Source organism: Colletotrichum aenigma (genome assembly GCF_013390185.1).
Source record: "Colletotrichum aenigma strain Cg56 chromosome Unknown KSG_Cg56_contig04, whole genome shotgun sequence".
In the NCBI taxonomy this organism is placed as follows: Eukaryota; Fungi; Ascomycota; class Sordariomycetes; order Glomerellales; family Glomerellaceae; genus Colletotrichum; species Colletotrichum aenigma.
In genome coordinates, this window is record NW_023500910.1 from 1,838,689 (window position 1) to 1,866,484 (window position 27,796).

Sequence of the window (27,796 nt, forward strand, 5' to 3'; positions counted from 1 at the left end):
TCGACCAATACAACAAAAAACCCCGCAATTAGCACGCCCAAAACGCCATGTTTACCCAATTGCCTTGTCCCGCCGTGATATCTCATGCTTGACTGTTCCTCTCCCCCCCTCTTTCTTCTCTCTTCTCTCTCTACCATCTCTCTCTCTGTTTTTAAACGTAATCGTCTCCTTCTCGCTCCGCCATGCACGCAACGCAGCAACGCTTGCTGATGCACCAACGTGACATCTACACAGGCCTCTTGAACGGATGCGCCTCCGTGTTGAGGACGTAGTCGTCGAGGCTGATGAGGTCGGGTTCCGAGTACAGCAGGTAAAAGTACTTTAGCGTCTCGGCGACCCAGAAGCTCTCCATCTCGTCGACGGGCTCCGGGGAGCTGGAGAGGATGTTATCGACCGCGCTGGCGCCGTGCTCGGTGCGCGTCGCCTTGATGATGGCCTGCCACATGTTCCAACCCTTCTCCTGCCAGATCGGGTCGCCGGTGATGCGGTACATGTACCACACCGATTCGATGGCTTCGGGTCTGAGTGAAGTGTGAGTAAGCAGAGCAATGACAGAGTGAACGTGGTTTGGGGGAGACTTACCGGAGGATGTAGCGTCTAGAGTTGATGTTTACGAAGCCAGGCGGGATCTTCTCCTCGTCGAGCATAATCTTGACGTATTCCTTGTGGGACTTGGGCTTGGGGTCGGGGATTTCCTCCTCATATACGGGAATCGTGCCAACGATGCCTCCGCTGACGGGAGCATCGTTCGAGACGGTGCCCGAATCCGACGCGTCGCTGTTGATGTTGAGCTTGTCCTTGAGCGAGTTGCTGGCCTTCTCTTCGGACGTGCCCTTGCGGGGATCCTCTGAGGCGGGGGGAGCTCTCTTCTTCAAGAGGTGCTCATCCACGTTGGACGGCGACTTGTTGAGGCCGGGCTCGGGGGCGGGCCACTCGGTCTTCTTGACATCGTTGACCTTCTTCGGCTGGTCCTTGGGGACCTTGACATCGGCGAGGGGGTCAATCTTCTTCTCCTCCACAGGCGGGGGCGTGGCCTTATCGACAGAGAGTCTGTCAACCGCGGCTGCTCTCCTAAGCTCCTCGTTCTTCTTCTCCTTCTGTCGCTCCTCCCATTCCTTCACCTGCGCGTCGCGCCAGGCGGCGGAGGGGTCAAGGTGCTCCCACCAGAGAGTCTCGTTCCAAGGGCAGCTCTCGAGAGACGCGCAAGGGACGACGGAGGCACCCTCGGGCATGATACCGGAAGGCATGGATTCGTACGCCCAGACGCAGCCATCAGTCAGCTTCTTGGCGATTTCCAGGTCCTCGGGTCTGTCAAAGATCTTGCTTCCCAAACCGAACATGCCACCAATGAAGCAGGTAAGGTGGGTGACCTCATACTCGACTCGGGCGTCGTACTCGGGATCACCAGCCGTGGAGACCTTCGCGGAGAAGAGAATATCTCTCTCCTTGGGGACCATGGGCCTGTAGAGCAGCCACTTCTTGACGGCTGCAACTGTCTTCTCGTGCATAGTCTTGTACTTGGGCTCAAGGCCGCCAAGCATGAGATATTCCTACGAAATTAGCTCGAACTCTGGGGAAGCGCTCTGATGGAAAACCCACTTTGGGGAAGTATTCATAGGTCGAGTCCTGGCTTCCACCCATGCTGTACTGCTCGTATCCCCAACCGCCAGGGGCGAGTCCCTGAGGAATGCACTCCCATTCGGATTTCTCCTCGGGAGATGTGGGAGATGGTCTACGACCGCTGTTTCCGGGATACAAAGGCTGCTCATTCACAATTGGCTTTGGGAAAGCCTCCTCCTTGTCGACATTGGCGTTCTTCACCACAGACTCACCATCCTCAGTGACTCCTACAGCCCGCTTCGAGAGGCCTGTCTCACGAGGTGCCACGGGCTCGTCGCGCTTCTCGTCCACGGCAGGCTTGTGGCCTTCGGGCTCTTTCATGTGCGCAGCAACGGCCGCGGCACTGGCAGCCGCAGCCGCAGCCTGCTCCTCCTGGTAGCGAATGGCCTCCGCGGTCCTGTTGCAGCCTGAAGCGTCGAGTTGCTCGGGGAAGATGCCGTTCAAGGTGGTGCCGCGGTTCTGGAGATCCTCGAAAGCGTCGGTGATGCGCGCAATCGCATCGTAGTACTTGTTCTCTCCGGTCAACTGAGCGAGGCGCGTGAACTCCATAGTCATGGAACCCAGCTCAGCGACGCCGACGTTGCCAGCGCGGTGCGGCTGGGAGGCGTACTGGGGCTGCCAGTTATAGTATAGAATGGGCATGCGGTTGGGGGTATCGAAGACGCCCATCAGGATCTCGGCAAGCTCAACGGCCTTGTCCAGCAAAACATCGTAACCACCCTTCTTTCCTCCGCTCACGTCGTACGCCGCAAGCAACCCGCCCAGGTATCTTATAATGGTTTCGAAAACGGGAATATCGCGGCGCGTGGGGCTGAAGGTGAAGTCAATATCCTTGACGGCCTTGGCAGCCTCGTTGAACTCCTCCTTCATGCCCATAATCCAGAGGGTATCGAGACCGTCCACAAGCGTAGCAGCCCAGCCACAGAAGGGGTCACGGTAGCGAGCGCTGACGGGGGAGAGCTCGTCGTGCATCCAGGCGTACTTGCGGTACCCGCCCCAAGAACGAACCATCTCAGCCTTGATCTGCGCCAGGCGTCTCTCGCGCTTCTCCTTGACGGCAGTCGTCTCGGGCTCGAACTTGTACTGGATCCTGGGGATGTCCTTGGGCTTGCCGGTGGGGAGGGGAATGATCTTGTCGGTGGGAACGGGAAAGTGCTCCTTGACCTTGTGCCAATGGATCTGGGAGGTCGTCGTGGAGGCGCTGGACTCGGCGTTGTCGGCGTTGGGTCGGCCGGGAGGCTTCTTGGCGTGGAACTCGTCCTCGACGGGGATCTTGGCGGCTTTCGTGACCTCGGGCTCGTTGTCGGGGTTGTAGACGGGCATCGTGGGCGTGTTTGCGGACTTTGTGGGAATGCCCTTCTTGGGGGTTTCGGTCTTAAGCTGGGGGATCTTGACGACGGTCTGCTTGGCCGTCTGCCGCATGGGGTTCTGCTCGGGCTCATCCTCCTCCTGATCGTGAGGGTGTTCGCTGTCCGGGGGCGGGTTGTTGTTCAGAGGCTTGTTGGCGGGGGGTTCGTTGACGGGAGGCTGCTTCGCGGGCTCGGTCTTGCCCTTGGCAGGTTCATTGGGCTTGATGCTGCCGGTGTAGCTTGTCGCATCCCATTCAGGGTTCTTGAAGACTTGATACAGCATAAAAGCCATGACAAAGGCCACCAAGAGCACATAACGGCTCCTCCTGCGGGGCATCATGATTGCTTGCTTGCTCGCCGGGGCGAGTCTCTGGGGCGCAAACTTGGGGGAGTCGGGTGTAAGATCGGTCGCGTGCTACACTGCAGGTAGCGGTTCGACCGTCGATCGTGGACCCAGGGGTCCAGGGAAAAGAAGAGCGGCAAGGATGGCAGTGAGTTAACGCAGTGTCATTTCTCGGTATTTGGGTGATGGTCGGATTCGAAAGGGCCCTTGAGCAGGCGGGAAGAGTGATTCAGTGTAAGGAATGGAAGAAGGGAAGGAAGGAAAGCAATTGGAGTGTGATTGAGGCAAGGCAAGACGAGGAGCAGGAAGAAAAGATACGTGGAGAATTGGATGGGATGCACGACAGTTGAGGTAAGGTGCCTAGGTAGGTCAGCAAGCAGGTAGGTGGCATGTACAGATTGGCTTTCGGCTCCATTTAGGGGGGCACACGGAGCTGCCAGGATGGCCAAGATGAACTTAAGTGTTCTAGTGCAGCGCCTCTGAGGGGAACGCGCTACGGATACAGAGCACCTGCAGGGCCTAAGCCTTTAGGTAATATGGAGGTGGGATGTGGGTGTGTGGATGGCACAGATACAACGTTCAGCAGCGCCGACAACGTGGCACAGAAAGTATTTCGACATCAGACCAGCACTGCGCAGTTATGTACATACGCAGTAGGGCGAACAGGCCGCCCGCCACCTGTGCGCCGTGGGAGGTGGAAGCTGCCCGAGAGCAGCAGTCAGCGCACATGAGGCGAGAGAAGAGCAGACGGGCCGGGAGAGGCAAAAAAAAAAAAAAAAAAAAAAAAAAAAAAAAAAAAGGCACGACAGTTTACAGACGCCAAGACGCGAGATCTGAGCTTTCCCCGTGTCGGATTGAAGCATCTGGCTCCAGCAGGTCAGGGGTTCAAGACGTCTTTTCCCAGTGGTGCTGTGCAGAGGCCCGCACTCGTACACTGGTATCCGCCCTGTATGTATCCAACCTTTGCACGGCCGGGTTCTCCTTAACGATAGCTGTCACGGATTCGAGATTGCCCGTATGGATGTCTGAAGATCCTCTCTATCAAAGACGTTTCAACCCGTCTAGCCAACTCTGTCAACTTCTCATTGGTGCAAAGTTTCGCCCTCAGCCGCAGATACGCCCGCCACTTGTCTTGAAGTCAAATCATTCTCAGAGTGCAAGCCAGGTAGGGAGAGAAATTACAAGACACTTTTTTTTTTTTTTTTTTTTTCCCCTCTTGTGCAAAAATGTCTCTGTCCTTTCCCCCTTGCTTGCTCAACCGATTGCTACCCCAGACACACATGGGCAACTTACTGAACAGTACAGAGTAACACGCAAAGAATGGCGCATGGCAATTGGCTCCCGTGGCGGGTCACACCTTAAGTGATGAAAGGCCACGGCGGCCCTCCCAGCTCGCAGCCAATCCGATGGCAGGGGACCGGCGCACCTTAACAGCGGGGCGGAACGGATCCATATGGACCTTATTTTTCCAGGGAGTCGGTGGCCAGCTGCTCCTCCAAAAGTCGTATCCCAAGATGGATGATCCTCGCAGTAGATTGCACCAACCTTTGGGTACGAGGACACTGGAGTCCGAGGATGATTTTGGGCAAACTATTCGTCTCGACTATCCAATACTCTTAATAGGTAGGTACACAAAAGAGACAGAGGCGTGCCCATCAAGTCACCCGACCTCCTTTACTACTGTCTGTGAGTAGGTACCTAAGGAAGCCAAGCCGGATCCCCGCCGTCTCTTTAACCGTGCTATTGTCTTGGCACGAACAGCTGCCAGAGCTTCTGCTTCCGGCAACCCATTCAGCCCTCTCTCTGTCTCCTCTCAGGCTCTCTCTCTGAGACTCTCCACATCGAACCCCCTTGCGCCCCTTGGCAATCAAACGACGGACAGCCGAACAACAACCGGTCGTCAATCGCTTCTCCTCGGGCCAGAAAGAAAGCCTGTGCGACGATCGCAGTCTTGTAAGCGCCAGCCTCTGTTGACGTGCAGTGCAGTGACACGAGCAGCCGCAGCAAACACGCTGACCGACCGGCCTGCCGTGACACGGGGGGGCCCGCTGTTCAGAAACGCCGTCTTCAAGCCGAAACACTCGAGCCTCAAGACATGACTTCAGCGCTCCTGCACCGCATGAGGCGCGATTGACTGGAAAAGAAAGAGACGAGCCGATAAGCAGGTGCTGGACAGGTCTCCGCGGCATGCAGAGAGAAAGGGAAAACACGAGACGAAAAGGAAAAGAAAAGAAGGTTTCGGGTTCCTGTCTTTCATCACCGCCCCGAGCAGCAACATTTGCCGAGCATCTCCAGGGTCCCGCCCCGTCTCCACGAGATCTGCCTTATGAAGATGCGAAAAAAAAGAGACAGTCCGAGAAGTTTAAAGATTCCGTCATTCCGTTGCGCAGGTGCATTTTTTTCGTAGTCAGCACCGCCCGGAATGCAGAGGGCCCTGCATCATACCGCATTAAGAGACAGGTCGGTCGGCTGCCGGGCCTCCGATGCCACCCTCCCCAAATATGCGGGCGGAGCGCTGCAAGAATGGCGGAATAATTCCAACAACGGCAGGAACGTTATTTGGACTTTGGGGAGGGTGGTGTTCCCAGCCGGATATTTACCACACTGCGACGTGAATATGCTTAATTGATCAGATATAGCACGAAGTCCTCGGTTCGACGGTCCTCGGCGGCGATAGATCTCAACTCACGAGACAGCTCCTTCCCAGCTGCGACCTCCTGCGAGGCACCACATTATTGTGTTACGTTGTTTGAGAGCTTCTGTGAACGGTGTCATGGCTCCACCTGATTGAGGTTATCGTGAAACTCAAAGACAATGGGGGCTTCTAGACAGTAGATACCAAAATGGTTCATGGCAAGAGAAGGTCGCTAGGGTTGTGCAAGAGTGATGGCAGGTAGCGATGACATGAAAATGTACTTGAATGAGTCTCCTTAGGTATTCCATAGATGGGCAACTCTTCAGACTTTTGGAGATAAGCCTCGTCACGAACCCTGAGGGCTTTTCTAAAACGAGCACGGCATTTACATTCTGCTTCTACCTTGATGATTATCAAAAAAGAGTTCTACTAGTCGGGCAGTGTCCACATACGCGTGTTTCCTCTCACAACGACTATCGTCGTCGTCGTCGTCGTTATTATTACCACTACCCCTGATGCTTTCTCTACTGCTGTCGTCCTTGTAGAAGTATTGGGTGTGCTACGGTACTGCCGGGTAGCTAAATGACACTGCTTGGCTAGCAAAGCTCCTAAGCAAAGCCTTTCATTGAAATAACGCTTCTCAACTCCTGCTCGATTACCAGCGACTTAGCAACAATCAGTAGCCAATATGTACGACGACGAGTGGAACCGACTAACCCCCGAAGAACAGCACGAAAGGCGCAAGGAGCACGGAACATGGCCCGCCAGATTCCTCAAAGCCCTCCGGTTCAAATTACACAAGAAGCAGTCCCCGGAGCAGAGAATGGGTGCCACCGGCGAGCTCACCCGCCGCCGCCGTATCCAGCTTCACTTCCTGTAACTGTACTTTTCTCCGGCCATGGTCGCGAGGATACGACCGCACTTTCAACACTTTGCCGAGTACCAGCTGTCACTCTCTAGATATGTCCGGTACCGTTGTAAAGACATGCTGCCCCGTGAGTTTTGGAACTTGCCGGCCAACTCGCCGAGCAGAATGACGAAAGCCCGGCTTCTGCTTGTCATCAGCCTGGTCTTCCATCCGGATGTCAGCGCTCAGATTGCTTCCAACATTGAAGAATTCGATGAAATTGCAGGTATCGAGTGTACGGACGCGTTCATTGGCGAGACTAAGTTGCGGGATTGGTTGAAGTACCTGCTTGACTACACCCTGTCAGGGTTGGCTGGCGCAGGTTGTCCCTTTCTCAGATATGATGTAGGCTCCGGATAACGGCGCATCTTTGTTGCAAATGCTGGCGATTAATAATAGAAAGCAGCGTGGTCTAGTACTGACGATGAGGGCAATCCTAAGAACCTACACCCGGGACCTAATCCGGGCTTTCTCGAGTTTATCAGGCCAATCGATATTGAGCAGATAAACTTGAAAGGCAAAAACGTTCTTGAGGCATGGAGGAGTCATCCAGTCACACGATCTCTGAGCCGCCTCAAAGACGGGCAGGATGAGTTGCGACACGACCCGGCTAACTTGGGGCAAACATGGACGCCCGCAACACCAGGCACCAACTGCGTATACACCAGTACAAACGAGCATTTCCTACGCGAGACATTCCACCGACCTTTCATTCCCTTGAACAGAGAAATCGAAGAAAACCAGATGACGCCCAGATTCGTCGGCGGTGCTGTCACCAGATTCTGCCCTCTCCGAGAGTACCTCTGGACAGCTTTCCGAACGCACATGATATCTCTAAAACCACCAGTAGAAGAGCTCCCGCACCTCAGAGCCTCGTGGACCGCCCGAGATCGAAAACTCTACCGAGGGGTGCTGCTGACCCAGTACAACAGCATTCAGCCTGCGCCGGCGGAGCTGTCCCACTACTTTGTCCCCGAGGGCCAGGAGACAACCTGGGGGGACTTGTCGCTTAACCATTGGGTCGTAAATGCAAAGGCTTGGGATCATTATAACCAGATACACGGCCAAGGCCATCGCGAGTGGCCTCATGTGGTTCATGTAAAAGCATATCCTTCGCCATCACCCACAACACATCAAACTTGCACAAACATGTGGCGAACTGCTTGGAAAGATGGGTCTAACTCAGAGCACAGTCGTGACCAAAAGGCAATAATGTACTTGAGTTCGCAGTACAAAGCCACGTTTGCCGTTTCTGTTGAGAGGACAAAAACTGGTCCCCGAGCCAGCTGAAACCACGCGAGCTTACCAGGTTTCAGTGAAATAGTCGCAGGTGGGAATGAGATACAATTCAACGTGATACCGCAAAACGCAGTTCGGACATCAAACTACAACAGAGGCCCTAGAGCATGTCAGAGCATGTCTGCCGTTTGACTCAAACAAACTGCTTCGGCATGGCACGCTTCAACGACAGGTAAGTGTCTCGCGAGAATGACCCCAAACTATCGAAAATGGTATCAGTCCGTTCCATTTCCACAAGTTTAGAGCTAGAGCACCTGTGTATGCGGGGGTGTTCCAGCGGCATCGCTGTTGTTCATCTAGGCCGTCGGCCTTGGCCCTAGGACAATACGAAGCATCAGCAATGCTGGAACATATCTCGAACGGCCAAAAGGATTGCACTTAAGTTCCAAACAGTCCAAAAGCGCTTAGCCCGCGTCGTCATTACGGTCAAGATTGTGCCTGCTGCGAAGCAGGCCTCCTCTTCGAGAGGGGAGTCATCGATCAAGAAACCGCCCTATGAAGACGACGAAGACGACGATGGCGACCAACCCAGGGGCACCAAGAAGAATAAGTTCAAGACGCTGCGAGGCCTCAAGCAGGATGCTTCAGAATCCGAAATTCGACTTCGGCAAGAGGCCCAAGGCATGGTCCAACCAATCCACGGACTAATGACTTCGCTGCGGCTTTCCATACACAACTCGAGGGTATTCGGTCAGGTGTAAGAGTGTCTGTTCTTCTAATGAATGATACAAATAATCACCAAGGAACAGCCAAAGATAACGGAGGTCTTACCAACCAAGACCTCGCCCTATTGGCCGCGCACCTAAAGCCCCCTCCCCTGGCTCCATGGAGCCTGAGAGGGGATGGACTGCACGAGATCATGTAAGCTATCATACGCAAACGTGAGACCGAACCCCCGAATAACAGTGATGGATACAAACTACCTCCTGGCTAGTACCTTGAACAGCACGGGCAATTTTGCCCATGCCTTGAACGCAAAACCCGGCGCTGTCGATGATACCAAGCTCAAGGAGAGGCAACCTACACCAAATAAAAAAAGGACCTCCTGCTTCAAAGAGCACCGCTTCAAACCTCCTTTCTTCATTCTCCTCAAGGTATTGCCCCCATATCCCAGGGTATTCAGACTACAGCGCTCACAACCCGACCGGAAACCTCCAGAAAAGTTACAAGGCCCAAGTAGACCAGGCTGAAAGCACCGTAGCTCGCATATCTGTTCATAAACACACACAGGTGGAGAAAGGAATCATAGATTGGCTGTTGTGAAGCGTTCTTCGCCGGTTATCAAGTCGCGCCCCCTTTATATAGACACGTTCGCTCATCACTTCACACAATATCTATCCCCTGTTAGTTGGTTCCTTTCTCCAAGAGTATACAAAGCTATTCAAATTGCTGAAGTAATAAGATATTTCAATGCAAATGTCTATTTTCAGAGCCATGTCTTCCAAACAGCATTCGAGCGTTCTGATAGGTGAAGATGAACCATAGCGTGGAGTTTCCATTCACAAGTACGAACTAACCAGCTCCCAGACATCAAGAAAACAACCCCATTCCAGCCCGTCGCTTTCCTCCCTTTCTCTCTTCGTATTCTGCTACTTATCCACGTCCTTAAACCACCCGGAGCAATTCCGTATCGCTCAGGTATCTCGCACCTTGACATGAGCTTAGCTCGGTGGCTCAATCCAAGACAAAGCCTTGCACCAGCTCTTCATAGACATGCGATTCGTCTCTGTGCTGCTTGGAGGATGTACACCCCGCAAGGTCCTTAACTAGCCGGTCCGTAAATGCCATCAAGTAATCGCCCGTCCCGATCATCAATCCGTTTTCTCGGAGAAATCCCATCTATTACCAGTGACTTCCACCCCATCCATGTAAATTCACGCCTAAATCTCAATGGAAGACCCAACAAGAATTAAAGTATCGATAATAAGCGTGGTGGACTGTAATCTTCAACCTAAGCCTGACAAGTAACTTGGCAATAGCCATAACAAAAACCCAATCTACAACTTCCATATCCATGATACGCCCCACCCACCGCCCTCCCGTCCTTGCTTTCCTAGGTACGTTTATTTGACACCCTCTCTAAGCGCATTCAACAAAAAGTGGTAGGAAAGGTTGACATTTACCTGAGTAGCTATGAGCTTCTCAAGAATCTCAACCAACTTACACTACCACGCATGCAACCCAAACCCCTGACCGCAGGTCCTCAACTCCGAACCTTTTAACATCAGATTAACCAAGGAGCCCACTCCGAACGATATAAAAGCCCACACCATCTCCTTCTGCTCCCGAGAAACTTCAGCAAATCAGCTGGTTGTGGTCCATTTGTTCCTGTTCACCTAAATAATCCCACAAACCAGACACAAAATCGCCCTCTTCATAAAGACAGTCCATCAACCCCTGACGTCCCGACAACCCTTTCATCGTCCATCATTTCTCGCCAAGTATACCGTCCGAATCGCAGATCAACCACTGCAGACGAAACCCCCACTCACCCGCAACAAGAGAGCATGGAATCATGATGCGGACCTACGAGATCGCCCACCTAGACATTCGGAAGAAGAATACCGGCAGTTCTCGTGATTAACCCCCAGAAAGAATTGGTCAATTCCACCTTTTCATCACTCCTGCTTGGTAGAGAAGTCCATGTGGCGGACAGACTCAAGTGGCTTACGCGAGACATACATTCACAACACCATCACAAGGCACCTAATATGCGCCAACCAACTCCATCAATATATTACCCGCCTCGATATATACCTCCCTCCTTCCCCTTGCCTCGGCGCACATCCACCAACCTCTCCATCCCAAATACAACCAAGCAAAGCCCCAAAAAGCGCTCCGCAAAAACAACAAAAATCCCCAAGACCCTTCCCATGCGCCATCGCTGCAACAACGAGCGTCCAGTGTTTTGCATACAACGAGAACAAATGTTTCACCGCTACCTCGTGGCCCAAGCCACGTCTCCCCCTTCTTTTCAATGTCTCTTCTCCTCCTCTTACTTGTTTTCACCATTGGGTACTGAGTTCCCCTCGCGCTCTCCCCGTCAACTAGACATCTTTGCCGCGAATCTTGGTGTACAGTCCAGTATCGAAAAAGTTGTAGTTCGGATCCAGCTCGCAGAAGGGGTGCTGCGAGAGCAGCACGTCTGCGGTAGGCCGCTCCAGCGGGTTTCTATCGTTTGTTAGTCTGGCACGCCGACAGAAGAAGTCGCAAAACACTTACACAGTGAAACAGTCCAGCATAAAAGCAATCGCCAGCGGACTGATAGTTTCACGGACCTCATCTGGGATAGGCGGCGTCTCTCCGTTTGCAATCTTGTAGATGGCGCCAACGGCTTCCTCCTTGGACCAAGGTCGTCGACCGGCAAACATCTCCAGCACAACGCATCCCAAACTCCAGATATCGACCTTGGCGCTGTATCCCTTGCCCTCGGAGCGAATGACCTCAGGCGCCATCCAGAACACGGATCCCTGCATCGAGTTGGACTTGTCATTGCCGTAGATGTTGTCTGTCTTCTTGGAGATACCAAAGTCGGAGATCTTGCAGGTGCCATCGAGATCCAACAAGATGTTGTCGGCCTTGAGATCGCGATGCAAGATACCCTCTCTGTGGAGGTATGCAAGACCAGACAGCATCTGCCTGGTAAGCGACGAGACTACCGATTCCTCAAACTTGCCGTGCTTCCGCAGGCAGGATCCGATACTGCCACCGGAAATATACTCGAGGAAGATGCTGATAGATGTCTCCTTACGCTCGCAACCAAGGTACTGGACGATGTTGACGTGGTCGAGATGCTGCATCGTCTCGATTTCCTGGTCAAGGGCAGCCACCAACTCCCGCATCTTCGCCTTGTCGCCCTGCGCCGCCTTTGGGTTGACCTCGACTTCCTTGACGGCCAAGAACTCTCCAGTCGTAGCATTCATACCGAGGTAGACGCGACCGTAGGTACCCTTGCCGATAAGCTGACCCTTGAACCAACGGAACGTAGTCTGGCGCTTGGGCAATGTATCCTGGGGAATCTGGGGCATGACCATGCTGCCTCGTTGATCGGGCCGGATCTGCACAATGTTGGCGTTAAACATCTTTGTGCTCTTCCTCCTCATCAATGCCGATGTGTTCTGGCCATTTTGGCCCTGTTGCGTTGTTGTGGTAGTAAACCGCTTGTTGGCCTCGTGAGCACCACGAGCAACTTCACGGATGGACTTCATACGGCCGAGACCTCCAGAACGTCTCACGCTGCGTTGAGCGACTGAGGCCACAGAAGCTGGACGCTCAAGTGCCTTGAGAGTAGACTCATCCGAGCCCAGGGTATCGCTCTCGTTGTAGAATGACCGATTTGCCTGGCCCATAGCCACGCGCAAGCTTGGTGGAGGAGACTGCGGAAGCGCCGAGGGTCCAGGGGCAGCTTCCTTCTCCTCGGACTCGGCAATAGGAGACGGGGGCGAGGCATCCGCTCCTCCCTCTTCGAGTACCGGCTGGTCGAGATCCAAGTTCGGGAAGAAGTCGTCGAGGTTGTTGATAAGGGCGTCGGTGGTGGGACGGTTGGCCCAGACGTCCTTCTCCACAAACGACTTTCTTCGGCTAAGCTTGCTGTCTTCCGACTCCCATCCCTCTGAACCAGGTGTGTTGGGCGTCCTGCGTGAGCTCTTGCCGCTGCGAGCACTCATGAGAGCCTCGTCTTCTTCACCCTCCTTGCTCGAGCCGCCGAACGACTTGGGCGAGTTGAATGATACGGAAACCTTCTTCTTCGACTTGGCAGTGTTCACCGTCAGGGTCGGTCGTTTGTCGTTGGCCTCATCAGGCGAATCATCGCCATCGAAGATGCGCGTAATCTTGGTAGGCTTCTTTTGCTGGCTTGTCAGAGGAACGGCAAACAAGCCATCATCAGAATCGTCACCAGAGTCGTCATCACGCTGTGCAGGAGGCTTGTCAAAGCTGACTTCCGTATCGAGGAAATCAAAGTCTGGCCCATGTGATTTGCGGCGAGGGGGCTGGGGTTGTTCAGTCGGGGGGATTTGGGGCGGGTTGAGGGAACTGGGGCTTATTTCACGCGAATGTACCCGGTGTGCTGTTGATTTGATTTTAGCGACCGTACCATTTTGAGACCTCTTCCTTGACAGCGGAGTCCCGCCGGGAGAGTAGTCAGGCACGACGAAGGGCAGATTTCCACGGCTCCATGTGAGAGAGCCAGGTGAGCCAGACGCCGTGCGAGGACTACCTTGATCCGAGCAGGACTTGCCAAAGTCAACCGACGACATTGCTCCCTTACCTCGATCTGAGTAATCGCCGCTCATGTTAGAGTGCGACGACACTCGCTTGGGCGACTTGGACCTGCGGTTGTTCGAGTGGCCAACCGCTCCAAGGCCTCTGCCCATGCCCACGAGGGCTGCACCAATGCCACCGACAGGCTGGCTGTTTGTCTTCTTCTTTTTGTCCGGGTTTTGTCCGGGAAGCTCCATATCCTCAAACAAGGTGGATGGTCGTCGCGGTGCCGACGAAATGCTGCCGTCGGATGACCGCATGGCGTGTCCAGTCTTTCTGCTTAAAGAGTTTGCCTTGAGAAGAGTAGCAGAAGGGTCGCTTGGCGGTGCTGGTGGCTTCCGCACAGGGAACAGTACTTCCGGCTTCTTGTCCTCATATGGCGATTGCCGGGGCTGATCAAAGTCGACTGTGCGTCCGTGAATTCCGTATGGGGTGGACACGCCTTCCGGCGCGTTTCTTCCGTCCTTCATGGCTGCTTGTCTTCTCTTCTCGAGGTATTCGCGCTGCTTGCGTTCCATCTCGGCGCGGTATTCACTTGCTTCCTGTGCGAGCATCTTTTCATCGACTCTCTCACCGGTCAGTGTGTTTTGCCTTGATGTCGGCGGCGACGAGCTGGATCTCGTCCTCGATAAACCGTTCAAACGGTTGTACGCCTCCTCGTCGAGGGACGTGTGTGCCGGAGCGCCATTAGCCTGGCCCGAGCCTTGGGGCACGTAACCGGAAGGACGGATGAAGAACTTCAAAGACCCTGTAGCGTCAGCTCTGACCTTGCGTTGTGTCGTCAACTTTTGATCGTCGAGCGGCTGGTCGTGGTCAAATTTGCCAAGCTCGGTCAAATATATTTGAGAATTCAAAGCATCCATCAAACCAAGGCTACTGCAAACAATCTGTCGAAGATCTGTTGCCGATTCGGCTTCCGTAATGTCGCACATGCGGTAGTTGTAACCATCCATGGTAGCCAACACATACGTTCTGCCGGGGCCAGAACGTCTCGACTTGTCCTTCTCATGCAGGAGATCCAGCGATGTCTCACTGTTGTTGCCGAATCGAGAGCCGAATGAGTGAGACTTGAAGTTGAGAGCTGGTGATGTCGGTGACTCCACATCATCGGGGCTGGGAAAAGCACCGTCTTCCCTTTGCTTCTTCTTCCTGGATAAGAAGCTGAGAAAGCTCTTTCCGTCCTTTGCAGATGATGGGGGTTCGGTGCCAGCCGAGCGATCACCATTGGACTCCTGAGGCGATGGGCGCCCGCCATCCTGACCCAGTCGCCGACTCTCTGCATTACTGCGAGTGGCCTGGATCATGTCCGCGATGTTCATACCGCTGCGCAACATCTGGCTAGCCTCGGGAGGAATTCCGGAACCATAGATGGCAGCGTTAGAGGACAGGGAGTCGGTGCTGTTCCGTGACCGATGCCCAAATTTGGCTGAGTGTGGCGATGCTGAAAGGTTGCCTGCCGACGAGGGAAAGAGGGATGCGCTCTGCGGGTTTGGACTCCCATTGGGGCTGTCGGTTCGTAGAGGCGGCGGGCGGAAGCTGTCGCCGGGCTCGCTGGCGTTCGGGCTGTGACGCCGACTGCCGTCGATGTCGATTTGCTTCAGGATGTTCCTGTGGTTAGAGTCTGAGCTCATTGTGCTGTTGAGCGTGGGCATAGTAGTAGACCTGGTCTGCGAGAACCGTCGTCCGCCAAAACCAGGACCAGGAGCCTTGATCGGCGTCTGCCGGTCATCAGTCTTCGAGAGTTCACTCGGACGAACGATCATACTCACGTTGGGAGAGTCTGCGCCATCGGTCCCTGCGCTGGGCAGGTTGTTGCCGTGGTTCACAGACTCTTTCCTCCCGTGCGAAGATACTTTCGATGGGTCAGCCGGCAGACCCTTGACGATGTTGCGAATGAGCCGTCGCATTCTCTTTCCTTCCTCTCGCTCTCGTGGCTGGTCCCATCCCGTCCCGCTGTTGGTGCACTCGACTGCCAGTCTCGGGTACACCTGTTGGTGCATCATGCCAAAGTTCCCTCGTCCTCCTAGGCCGCTCCCGAGCTCGAGGAAGTGGGTTCCGTGGATGTTGAGGCCCTTGAACGTCTCCTGCCAGTCCTTTGAGAATTGATTGGATGCGAGAAACAGCAGCACCTTGTCCAGCGGCCACTGCGCAGCCAAATCCGGGTGAATACTCCAGGTGGTGGCGTTAGACTGTTGCGACAGCCCTCGAGTGTGCATAGCCTGGGCGTACATTCTGTCTCGTCCCGTAATGTCGTCCTGGGGTGTTGTCATGGTTGTGTCAGCGCTGGTCTGGCTGTTCGTGGGCCACGAGCTTTGCGACGTTGCAGAGAAGGTGGATGTCTCGTCAAAGCCGCCCAGGCCTGGTATTCCAACTCCTTCGCCATAGGTATCGCCTTGCGGTATGTAGGTCGCAGACATGCCGCTGCCATGGTCATTCGGGGGAGGCGGGGGCGGGATCGATAGTGTCGTGCCGGTCGCAACCTGGGCATGCAGCTTCGGATTGTAGGCCTGGTGTTGTCCTGGCGGGGGAGGGGGCACGTTGAAGCCGTTGCGGCCGTCGTACATTCGTCCAAAGGCGCCATGCCACGGCGCCTGGCCTGCCATCGCACTCCCCGGGGGCGGACCGGGAGGCGGCGGGAGCATCATGCCACCGCCGCCTGTGGCACCGGGAGCAGAGGGAAAGCGCGGCGGGGGAGGAGGTATGGACATCATGTTGCTCATCTGGCCCTGGACGGGTGGTGACATGGGCGGCGGCGGAGGAGGGACCTGGAAGGGCCTGGAGGAGTCGGCGGCGGAGACATGTCGTTGGTTGTTTTGATACATGGCTTGTGGTTTCGGAGGCGGGCCAGCTCGGGTAGCTGGCCTCGCGGCGTCGGGACCGAGGAGGAGAGGAGTGGTCGGGAGGCTCGTGGGGATTGAGCTCGCGGTGGCGGCTCTTGGGCGAGCACCGCCGGGGGAGAGGAAGCTGGAGTTGGAAGCCTTCGTGTGCAGGGAGGGCGGCGGGAGTTTGGGGGTGGAAGGCTGGTAGTTGGAGGGCAGGTTCGTGAAGACGAGGCCGTCGAGGTTGTGAACCTCGTCTCTGGATCGTGGGACGCTGGGAAAGGGACTCGAATTGCGGTCGTGGGTATCAGATCTGGTCGCAGAGCGCTGGCGCGAGCTACCACTACTCATGGTATGCCCAGGTAGGTACAGTGCCAATGTCGTGGTTCCAGTTCGGGTTACCAGCAGCAGATAGCGTTGCCGTTGGCAGGGCCAGTCCCGTCGTGGTAAGGTGTTGATGGATGGGTTGGGATGGGATGGGTACGCGGCACATGGCAGGGGTGGTGTGGGCTGCTGCAGTGGGCGGCGGTGGGCCTCAGACCGTGGTCATGTCGGTCGGGTTCAATCGACTCGTCCTTGTCGGCTGTGTCGTTTGCGGTCGCTTGTTCTTCGTCGGGCTGTCGTCGCGGGGGTATTGTTGTTGGTGGTGTGGTTGGTGTTTGGAGCAAATGCGGTTTTGGGGCGAGTAAGTAAACCAGCGACGGGATGGAGACTTTTTTTGGAGGGGAAACGCAGGAGGGGTGGGCAGCCAGTGGTATGCGCTCCAAGGTAAAGGTAAGGTCGCAGCCTGTCGGTCGGGTCGCCTTGTCTGTGTTCTGTCTCTGTTTCTTGTCTCTGAGAGCGAGGTGAGACGGGTTCCGCAGAGGACGAGAGACAGCAGTAGCGCGCTTAGAGCGATCGGGCCAAGGTGGTGTGGTGTGGTCTGGTATGGTCGTCTGGAGACTGGAGTGGGAGGTTGGGACTTGCGTCTAACAGGATACCTAACCAACGCACGGCACCTTAGCAGACGGGAGAGCCAGAGAGCGTACGCAGGTCTATCTGTCGAATCATGAGCGAGGTATCAGGTATCAAGCATCGTCTCAATTGCCCAGATGCAGCTTTAGCGGGGCGGATGTGTGCCGTGCAGGCGTCCCGGCCAATCAAGACAATGTGACAAGACGTGCAGGTCCTTCCAACTCGCTGATTACCTACTTGCCTACCTCCATACATAGGTACATACATAGTGCTCAGTACCTATTCAATAAACAAAACTGTTCTGATAGCACATCATCGATGCGACCGGGTACGAGAAGGCGAGGAGTCGATCGACAATTCAATTGTCGTGGAGTGCCTAAGTGATGTTGCACCTGTGCGAGCCACTCGTACAATCAATTCTACGTCTCGCAGAATCGAACGCCGACAGGAATTCAGTGTCACCACCCACTTCATTCTGAATAAAACCCCCAATCATCCTTCTCAAGCCACCTGCCTGCCTTCGCCGTTGCTGCGCCTGGCCCGCCCCGGTCGCTGCGACTCTTTGTCATTGAACCCGGCTTCGGCCGCGCCTCTCTCGGCGGTGGTTAGCCACCTCGGCGCCTCGTCTCTATGCCTTGCCATTTCCTGTCCTCTGTCTCTCCAACACATTTGGCTGCCATCCCAATTCGACCACATCCAGTCCAGCCTCAACTTTTAGTTCAACGCACCAACACAAGACGGAAGACACAGTATTCTTACCCAACGGGCCAGACCCGACCGCAATGCTCTCTCTGCGACCCGAGGCAGGACCCCGTCTGGTTTATTTCGCCTTGCATGGGGTCGGCTCAGGCGCGTCCCACCATACGCTCCTTGCCGCACACTAACACGAGCAACTCATCAAAGCCTGAATCCGCACTCACTCTGCGCAACCCATGGGCCTTCATTTAATTCCGCGTCCAAAAGAGACTTTATCGGTTTGGGAAAACCTCCTGACCTGAAGAGTTTTCCCTCACGCAGAGATGTTGACAGTTGTTCTCTTTCGAGTCTTGCTCCGTCGATAAGATATGGTCAGGAAGTTGACTCGTCGAGACTCCAGAGGCTAGACCGACAGATAGGGGTCAATCCCCATCTCAAAAGAAGAGAGCATGTTCGGATTGACAACTCAATTGTCTGAACGTGGCCTAGCGAGGGGGAAGAAAACTCTTTCAACTCAAGTCCTTCCTGCAAGAGACCCTTATCCGTACAGCGGCGCTAAACCCCAACCACCTCGCCCAACTCAAAAGGCACCAAATCGTGCCTGGGCCAAGACAAGCGGGGGAAACGCATCTCGCAGAATGCACCGCGAAAAATGCAAGCAGCCGCCCGTGCCTCGTCCTGATTCGCCAGAATCCGCATTTCCAGCAAATGGAAGCACACAATCAGCCCAGCTCAGCTCACACCGCTCTCGGTCTAGCGGTATCCCGCTTTGCTGCATCTCGCCCTCTCGATAGCCGAAGATCCCCCCAAGAATGCCCAAGTGTCCTGGGCTTCTTTCAACGGGCACTCGGTCTGTCTCGCCAATGCGCAGTAGCGTGTGGAGATCCCATTTTCAGCCTCAATCATCCTTTAACGTCGTCGTCAACATGGCCGTCGTTGTTGTGAGAACCGTGTAATTCGCATGGAGTCAAATACTTACCTACCTTAGGTATGCATACCTAGGTACGCGAGTACTGCACGTACCTATATCACGCTCAAATATACCAGGAGCAGCCTGTCACACCGGCAAACGGCGCCGCCAAACGACGTCATCCCCCACCGCTGAAACCCCCGTCCTCAAGCCGCCCATCCTTGATTCAAACGACTTGTGTGTACATCGTCGACCACATTTCCCAAACCCGCTCTTCTGTGACAGCTTCAGAGTACAGATGCAATGCCTACAATCCACACTGGGAAATCCGATCACCATGCGGATAACTTCCCCAGCAACCAACACTCGCCCGTTCACACAAAAACAACGTCGAAACTGAAAACAGTCCAATGTGGCCGTGCATGAACCACCCCTCCCGTCCCACGCACGTCACAACATGAGAAAACTCTAAATGCGCGCCGGCCGCCTCTCCCTCCGCACCGCATAACCAAGCAAGGCCACCGTTGTCATGGGCTGCACGCGGCTGCACCCTCGGCCCGGAGCTGTAAATTGCATGAACATCGGACGGGAGAGGTCGGCCGACGAGATGCCTAACCTCGAGAGACTGCTGTTGTCTCGTGCCTGGCAGGGACCAGGCTTCGAGCGTGGTTGTTTCGACGCCAAGACTATGACAATGAACAACTCCGTCCCCTTGTAGAAGCCGGGCAATGGATCTTCAGAAAGCCACATGGGGAAAGGTAACTTGAGACCCGTATGTATTGTCAATTCCTGTTGTACCTGGATCGTTTGTTTAGCTTTGATCATTTTGTCCGAACGAGCGGCGCACTCCGGCCCCGCAGCTTCGGAGACGGCGGCCAAGACCGGCCCTGTCAGTACGTAGGTAGGTACCTCGTCATGCGTCTCTGTCTCTGCCCTCACTCACCGTCTCCGCCCCCGGAGTAGTATTCGACACTGTCCATCTCGAATAAATCTTCGCCTCCAGAGTCTTTTGAAGAACCTCCTCATTATTCGGGGTGATGGTCGTTCATCAGGTTGATCGACTCTGCGAGTCTCCGAAGACGCCTTCCCAGTTTCACCGACTGCTTGTTCGGCATCACTGGCTCCTCGACCGGTCCTTGTCGTCTGCGTCGATGTCAGATTTAGGGTTTCTCAGGCCCAGCGCCAGCATCAGCGCATCAGTTTCCGCCGCGGCTTCCGTCTCTGCAGCAACGACCTTTTCTTTGGTCTTCTTCTTATCATCCCGAATCCGGTTGAGTGTCTCCCCGACGGAGTACTTTCCTTCCTCACGGGGACCCCACACCTTCAACATCCAAACCTCAAACTCGACTTCGTTCCTGCACAGAAACCGGCCATTCTCGTCCTTGACCAGATCACCGTTCGAATCCCTCGCATACTCCAGCTCCATCTCCTCGTCTTCGCTTTGGGCTTTGTGACAGAAAGACGACGGCCACCATCCAATCCAGTGGGTAAACCAGTCCGTGTCGAAGAGCTCGGAAGGATGTGTCGGGCTGGGAAGCTTCTGAAACTCGGTGATGGGGTGCCTTGGGTTAGTCTTGCCGGTTTTTGTCATGCACCAGACATGAGTGTGGGTGTAATCCAGGATCACGAGGCGCGGTTGGACCAGGTCATATTGGCCATGGCGCATGGTGATAAGGGCTTGGTCTGGGTCGACATCGCCAAATTCCATCCCCTGGTGCAACCAGTGTATTCCCTCTTCAACCAGTTGCCTCACAATTTCCTGCCTGGTCTCTTTGTGCAGCGAAAGCGAGATGCATTGGCCGTTTGTATTCTGATGGAAGACTTGAGTCGTATTGCGAGGAATCAGATCACGAGTCTCAGGATGGCGTCGACACAGTGATTCGACGGACAGACCATCGACGTACTCCATAAGGATAACCGAAGCACATCTATACACCCTTTGCTTTTTCCCTTCGAGGCCGAGGTCGAATACTGCCACATAGGAGCCGTAGAACTCCGGCGTGGTGTGCGGGAAACCGGTGAAGTTCTTGGCGTACAGGTGTCGATAGGCGCCATTCTCCCGACTGAGGGCTTTCTCGGCCGTCTTGTCTGCGCTGCAACCGGGAAAAGGTGGGAAGAAAACAGCGTCAAAGGACTTGCAAACGATCAATTCTGGCTAAATGCCGCCCTTACGGGGGCCGTGGACGCTAGAGTCGTGGCTGCGGAGATGCTGCAGTGTCTTGCAGACGGTAATCTGAGCCCTTTTTTTTTTTTTTACCGGCTGATAGCGGTCTGACGATCTCGAGGACAACATCGGGAGTTGGCGGCAAGTTGGTCGGGTCGAAGCCCCGAACCCAGCCAGGAGGAAGGTCAGCTGGGAGTGGATTTGGAATATAACCCTTGACGCCATAAGGATCGACCGGTTTATAGGAATAGAGGTTCAGACGCTGCGTCGGGTAGTAACGGGCGACTTCCAGTTCGATGCTGGACTTGAATTTCTCGGACATACTGGGCTACCGATGTCGGCGGTCCACGAGGAGTCTGAGGGCAGGTTGGCGATTTCGCAAGACGGGCTGGTTGTGGGATTAGACCGATGATGTCAGGAAGGAGTTGATAGCGATCGAATTCCCCCTCGATAGCTAGTTGAGTAGGGATTGGGAAGGGGTTTGGAAGGGGAAGGGGGGCGGACAGAACCGCGATGGTCTCTTGCTGCTTCTGAAAAAAATCCTCAAATTTAGTAATGGAAAGTGGTGAGATCAAACAGAGTCAAGGGAAGAGTAAGCGAGTTGGGTTTTGACGTACCTAAGCGGCCGCTCAAGGTTCGAGGTATGTGATCCAAAAGTCACAGAACCTTTGAGGAAAGATTCATGTACCTTGCGTAAAGGTTTCCAGGCTGAGCAACCTAGACAACGCTGTGCCCATGGTCGAAATCAGACTTTCCGCTCAATAGATTTTCTCTGTTTTCTCTTCGGCACTCCAGGTACTCCCAAACCGTAAAAACCGCTCTTGCGCAGCCGCATCTCTCCAATCTCTCTTCAAAATCCATGCAGCTCTCTCCAAAACCTTTCTAGGCATCCTGTGTTCTTCATCTTACCATCCTCTTTTCGCCTCCCAAACCACAATCGACCACGCAGCATAGCACTTCATCATGGAGGGGTTTCTTGAGCTTGCAACCTGGGATAAGCCTGAGGAGATGTAACCTGTTGGCAAAAAGCTGACCCTATTTCCATACGAGCCGGTACGCCCATATGGCACCCCCGCATACCATTCACCTCGAGGCGTGCGCAACTTCGACGCCAAGGCCGACATCGCCAAGACTCAAGCCAAGGTTCAAATCGAGGAAGTCATACGCGTTGGTCCCGATCGAGAGTCTCAAATCTTCAGCTGCAAGATACTGGAGGCACCGGTCGAAGAACGCCCAGCCTTCTACCAGTCACCTCTCAGCCTGATCCCCAAGAACAAGAACTCCCAAGCCCGCCGACCGCCCCTGACGAGGAAGCTCGTCGCCAAGGTCTACGACAGCACATGGCTTCCTAGCTGCTTTGTTAGCCCTAGCCCTGATACAGGTTACTTCAGCCGTGAGCATGCAGCCTACGCATACTATCGCTGGAATAAGAAGACGGGCTACCCGCATACTATGCCACAGTTCTACGGTGGCTGGGTGGCGAAAGTCAAGTATGGTACGAATATGACGGGTGAACCACAATTCAAGTACGTTGGTCTTATCCTTATTGAGTACATCGACGGCCGCTCTATTGAGGACCTGTGTTTTCGCGAAGATATCGAAGAAGGATATATTGGCGAGCTCTGCCCTTACGAATTTTCTTTTGGCATATCTGGCGAGGGCAACCAGATGAGGCGTGTTACCTTTGACGAGAAGAATCGACAGCTTGTTATCCAGATAATGCTCCACGGTATTTGCCAAGGTTTCCAGCTCGGGGTCGAGCATCACAATCTTTCCCCGGAGAATGTATTCGTCACGTTAAGGAACGGTACGCAGGACTTGGAAGAATTACGAGTCGTGTTTCTTGATCACGAAGATACTCAGGTATGGTTCGAGACAAAATATTCGGAACTCCCCGGGAATTTAAGCTACTGTTTACAGAAGCTCCCTTTTCCAACCCACCCTCGGGAAAGATGCAGCGTCAAGGGTTTGACGGAATTTCAAGGCTGGTGGCCTCCATCTGGACACGGTCGTCCTGCAGACGAGGTAGAAAAAGAGTTTAAGCAGTGGCTTCTAAGTGAAGAGGTCTTTGGTCCCCTGGATGAGGCGACGGACAAGAAAGACTTGGACAAGCCAGACGAGATGCGGCCGTACGCCAACAAAAGGTATTCTACCTTTGACACGTTGGACTTGATTGGGGAGAGACAGGACGCAATGCTAGACGTCATAATTCCTCAATTTCTCACCCTTCTACGCAAGCTTGAAGACAAAGATTCTTTGGGGCAGGATATGGAGAGGGCCATTCAGAGGGCATTGGAGAAGGTCACCTTGCATAACACCGTCACAGGCTCCCGCCACCCACCTTCCCACCACAAACTTCGGCGAATACGTCTCGATTAGGATTTTTCTGATTCTTGTATCGCATGGATATGCATAAAGGCTACTCGATAATAAACATCTACTGTTCGATGCATGGTATGATCTCACACGGGTGTAAGCCGGGATACAACTCTCACCCCAAACGTACCTGCATCCACTATTGTCACTTGCACTGAATCCTCCCGCCTCAGCCCTTCTCACACCTTATCCCAAGACGCACCGTCTCCTGCCAACACCACTCATAGTTTCATGCTGGCCGTCTTTGAGAATCATCGCCTCGCAGACTCAAACATGCATGGTGGACCTTTGAGTTTGGCTATCAAGTCTTTAATCAACTCAAGGAGCAACCCACCTTCGTCCTCCTGAGCGGACACTTTGCATTTTCCATGTGTTTTGCTTCAAAACCTTGCAAACTCGCTTTCTAGCAAAAGACTGGTCTTCTATTCTCTTTGAGTGGACCACGATGATGCTGCGGTGGGCGACGCAGGGGATCACGATGTCAATGAATGGAGTATCACGCTTCTCTATGCTGATCAAGTGTCACACTTCCCTTTACTGGTCTTTCTTCTTCGGCCTCCCGATGTCGTCGAGCCCGTACCACTTCCAGGGTGTCTCGAACCTGCTCAACGTCTGGAACGTCGTGTGAGCTCCCGGCCTCTTCAGCCCGCAGATTTCTCAGAGCGTCCTTGACGTCGCGAAGCTCTTGCGCTTTTTGAAATGCCACAGCCTCTCTAACCTCTCTATCCTCATGAGCCCCGAAGAACTGGGGGAAGTAGTCGATCTCATCCTCGTTGTCATTGTCGTCCTCGTCATAGTCATCATCATCGTCGTCGCCGGCGTCGTCGTCGTCGTTGTTATTATCATCGGCGGTGGCGTCGTCCGTGACATCAATGGCAACATCCTCGATCTGTCCACCCTTCTGCTCCTGCCTCTCTTTCTCCTCGTACCACGCAGCGTGCGCATATTTGAACGCTCTCTTGGACGCAGTAACCACTGCATCCATCGCCAGCTCCATCGACGTCTCCTTCACAGCGGCCCACTTTGCTGCCTCCTCGGCCTCCTTCGCGGGGTCCCTCAACCAGTCCCGTAACGCCTTCTCCACCGTGAATGCCTCCTTCGCCGCTGCCTCCCTCGCCCTCTCCTCCGCCTCTTGTATCAGGTACCAAGTCTTGTAGACGGAGTATCTCCCTCCTCAAACGGGCCGAAAGTCTCCACGAGCCATTCATCATACTCGACCTCGCACTTATGGCGGAGCCGACCGTTGTCGTCCCTGATGCGAATCCCTTCGGAGTCCCGGGCCCACTCGGCCTCTCTCGCCTCATCATCGTTCTTCGTCTCGTAGCAGTACGACGAAGGCCAAAATCCGATGGTACTGTGTAGCTCCTCGAAGTCAAAAATCTGCATAGGGTGGACGGGCTTCGGGAGCTTTTGTAGGTCGTAGAGACGATGTCTGTGGACAGTTTTGCCGACACGCGTCATACACCATACATCGCTCATGGTATAGTCTGAAACAACCGCTCGGGGCACCTCCAGGTCGTGTTGGCCACATTTGATGGTAATCATGATCTGGCGGGCCTCAATGGCCCCGAACTCCAGGCCCACGTGCAACATCTTGACCAAGCCATCGAGCACTTGTCTCATGATCTCCTTTCTGTTCTGCTTGTGAAGTTCAAGGGTGACCGGACTACCGTTGGCATCGTAGTGAAAGATGGGGAGCAGGTTGCGGGGGATGAGCTCATGCGTGGTGTCATGACGGGTGCATAGGTTCTCCATTGAGAAGCCTTCGACATGCTCCATGAGAATGACCGGAACGCACCTGTAGGCTTGATGCTTGTCCTCAAGTCCAAGGTCGATGAGGTTATCGTCTTCAAATCCAAGTTCAAACACTGCGACATATGTACCATAGAACTCGGGCGTTGGGTGAGGGAAGCCGGTCATGTTGTTTGAGTAGAGGTATCGATAGGCCCCAGCCTCTCTGCTGAGCGCCGCCTCCGCTGCCTTGTCCACACCACGACCCCCCAGGATTGGGTAGAAAGAGGGGTCAAACGCCTTGCAGACAACGAGGTCGGGCCACTGCTGACCCTCGCGAGGACCCTGGACATTGGGGTCATGGTGGTTCTCGAGACTCATCACAATCCTGCATGCGGTGATCTGATTGCACTTCTTGTTGCCACAGGACAGGCTCTCGAAGACTTCTAGGATAAGATCCGAAGTGGGAGGTAGATTGGTCGGATCAAAGCCTCGGACCCAACCAGGTGTGAGGTCATCCGGCAAGTTATTCGGCAAGTACTTTGTGGTTCCGTGGGGATCAACGGGGTTGTACGAATACAGGTTCAGCCGGCGGCCTGCCCTGTAGCGCCGAAACTTCTGAGACATGGTGAGTGCTGAGTACTGGGAGCTGGAAGTGGTGGTGTGCTGATGATGGAGGATTGTTGGTGATAAACTGTGTTGGTTGTGAGTGATGGCAGAGAGGTGTGACTTATCGAAGCCTGAGAAGCACGCGCATGAGCATGGCTAGTGTATGGAGTCGTCCTGTGGTCATGTGTGATGAAAGAAGTCAAATGGAGAAAATACCTTGCACGGCGACACCTTTCAAGGTTACCCACGGAGCGTGTTTTTGGAACCTGCTTGATTTTGAGCCACACGCGACTGAGTCCAGTGCTCGCTTTTCGATGGTGTTCGCAATAGGACCATCGTCGGCAGTGTTTTATTGCACAAGTCCTAAAGCCTCCTGGTGACCAGAACACAAGGCGGCATGTTGGGAGCCGCTTCGATGAACGTGGTTTCTACGACCCGCCGCCTGACTCTGATTCTCGATGACTTGGCTTGCGATTTTCGGAAGTGGGGAGCTCTTCAAACTCAGATTTTGCAGTCTTATTATGGTTTCCTCCAGGATGGACTCTTCGGTAGGAGTTTCCTTCACGTCTGAGACCTTGGAAGTCGTTGCCGCTGGGTCCTTGAAGGAACTGTCCTATCGTCCCTTTTGCATGTCCTCGGGGTTTTGTTGTTGCTCCGCAAGTTTTCTTTTCTCTTGTCGCTGTCGAAGAAGATCCTCTTTGACCGCATCAAGCGACTTGAAGAGCGAATATTTGCCATACGGGTATGGCCATTCAGCGCCGTCCTCCAAACCCTTCTCGACTTCCGCGGCCTCGACGAGCGGACCGAACACCTCTTCGCTAACAATCCAATCTTCGTACTCCTTCTTGCTGTCGAAAGTAGCTGGTTCATTGCCGTACCAGCCGTCCGGTGGCGACGGAAACCAGCCGACAAAGTCGTCAACAGCCCTGAAGCCGAATCGAAGCCGTGGGTGCGGCGGGTATGCCAGGTGTTCAAGAAGCTGTTTGAGCTCTAACGGCCCTTGTGCCTCCGTAGTCTTGGACCAGACCTGCGCTAGCATATGCCCAAGAAGGACAGCTCTTGGCTTTTCCAGGTCGAAATCCCCATCACGCATCGTGAGATAGATGTTCTTCGGTTCAAACATCTCGTGTTTGACGCCGACGTGAAGATGGCACACGATTCCGTGTAGAGCCTGCTTTAATATGTCTTGGCAAACTTCTTTCTCTAGTTCGAGACGAACCTGGCCCTCTTCCGCATCATCGGAATCGTGAAAGAAGACACAACCCTCGAAAGGGAGAAGCTGACCATATTCGTCCCTATGACAGAGAGCCTCGATTGAATGGCCGATTACATGCTCCCTCAGAACAACACCAACGAAGCGTTCAGTCACAGGGCCAGTAGATCTCTGTCGGGCTTGGATACGTGCAACCCAGCAGCCATAATACTGAGGCGCAAAGTGGGGATGACCTGTTAAGCCCTTGGTGAAGAGATGTCCGAGAGCTGCATCTGCGCAACTCAGATTTCCGTCAGCTTGCTCGTCATTGTCGTAGGGAGCACCTGTGCCACCAGGGTAAAATTCTGGATCGAAGATCTCTGCAACAATTTGCACCTTGACAGGCTTGCCGTCATTGGTCAACTGAGTGAGTTCTTCCGGTGATCGTTGATGCTTGGGGGCTTCGACCAGATTGCAGGCAAGGATTTGGGCAAGATGATTGTCACCGCCGTGAATCATCTCGTCAATCTCGATGACTGCGGCTTCCTCGGCTCTGTTGTTTAGAGTTGTTGGGTCAAAGTCTCTCATCCAACCTGGATGGAGGTCGCGGGGCAACGGATTGCGCGTGTACTGTGAGCGTCCGTGGGGTTCTGCGGGCTTGTACGGCCATAGTTCTAGTTTTGTTCCCGGATGATACTGCTTGGTGGGTGATATGTATCGGAATGTCGACATTTTGTTGTAATCATGCTCCGGAGGTTCTGCAAAGAAATCTGGATTGAGAACTACTTTTCGACTCTGGTACAGGTTGAGCTGGTTGATGGCTGCTGGTCGAGAAACGCAGGGTGAGATGAGGGTAGGGATGAAGGTGAGGGGGGTTGGGTCAGTTTGAGACGCAGTAGACACGGCGCACAAGATGAAGAGAAAATTAGG

General features: G+C 54.3%; 6 protein-coding genes across 6 annotated transcripts; 2 read left to right on the top strand and 4 right to left on the bottom strand.

Moving 5' to 3' along the window:
* Positions 1-226: 226 nt before the first annotated feature.
* Positions 227-3,309, bottom strand: Man1b1-1 (Endoplasmic reticulum mannosyl-oligosaccharide 1,2-alpha-mannosidase; the record flags this gene model as incomplete). Its single annotated transcript, XM_037321621.1, has 3 exons — positions 227-521; positions 583-1,550; positions 1,600-3,309. 3 exons carry the CDS (start codon positions 3,307-3,309, stop codon positions 227-229), a joined length of 2,973 nt encoding a protein of 990 aa, XP_037180152.1.
* A 3,326-nt stretch (positions 3,310-6,635) lies between these two features.
* Positions 6,636-8,854, top strand: CGCA056_v006371 (uncharacterized protein; the record flags this gene model as incomplete). Its single annotated transcript, XM_037321622.1, has 4 exons — positions 6,636-6,823; positions 6,908-7,199; positions 7,254-7,952; positions 8,537-8,854. 4 exons carry the CDS (start codon positions 6,636-6,638, stop codon positions 8,852-8,854), a joined length of 1,497 nt encoding a protein of 498 aa, XP_037180151.1.
* Positions 8,855-11,200: 2,346 nt separating this feature from the next.
* Positions 11,201-16,585, bottom strand: mkh1 (MAP kinase kinase kinase mkh1; the record flags this gene model as incomplete). Its single annotated transcript, XM_037321623.1, has 3 exons — positions 11,201-11,324; positions 11,376-15,133; positions 15,185-16,585. 3 exons carry the CDS (start codon positions 16,583-16,585, stop codon positions 11,201-11,203), a joined length of 5,283 nt encoding a protein of 1,760 aa, XP_037180150.1.
* A 4,886-nt stretch (positions 16,586-21,471) lies between these two features.
* Positions 21,472-23,337, top strand: CGCA056_v006373 (uncharacterized protein; the record flags this gene model as incomplete). The annotated part of the gene is made up of 3 exons (XM_037321624.1): positions 21,472-21,474; positions 22,009-22,821; positions 22,879-23,337. 3 exons carry the CDS (start codon positions 21,472-21,474, stop codon positions 23,335-23,337), a joined length of 1,275 nt encoding a protein of 424 aa, XP_037180149.1.
* Positions 23,338-23,868: 531 nt separating this feature from the next.
* Positions 23,869-25,692, bottom strand: CGCA056_v006374 (uncharacterized protein; the record flags this gene model as incomplete). The annotated part of the gene is made up of 3 exons (XM_037321625.1): positions 23,869-23,871; positions 23,915-24,500; positions 24,548-25,692. The coding sequence occupies 3 exons, from the start codon at positions 25,690-25,692 to the stop codon at positions 23,869-23,871; spliced, it is 1,734 nt and encodes a 577-aa protein (XP_037180148.1).
* Positions 25,693-26,287: 595 nt separating this feature from the next.
* On the bottom strand, positions 26,288-27,598 carry CGCA056_v006375 (uncharacterized protein; the record flags this gene model as incomplete). The annotated part of the gene is made up of 1 exon (XM_037321626.1): positions 26,288-27,598. The coding sequence occupies one exon, from the start codon at positions 27,596-27,598 to the stop codon at positions 26,288-26,290; it is 1,311 nt and encodes a 436-aa protein (XP_037180147.1).
* Positions 27,599-27,796: the final 198 nt, after the last annotated feature.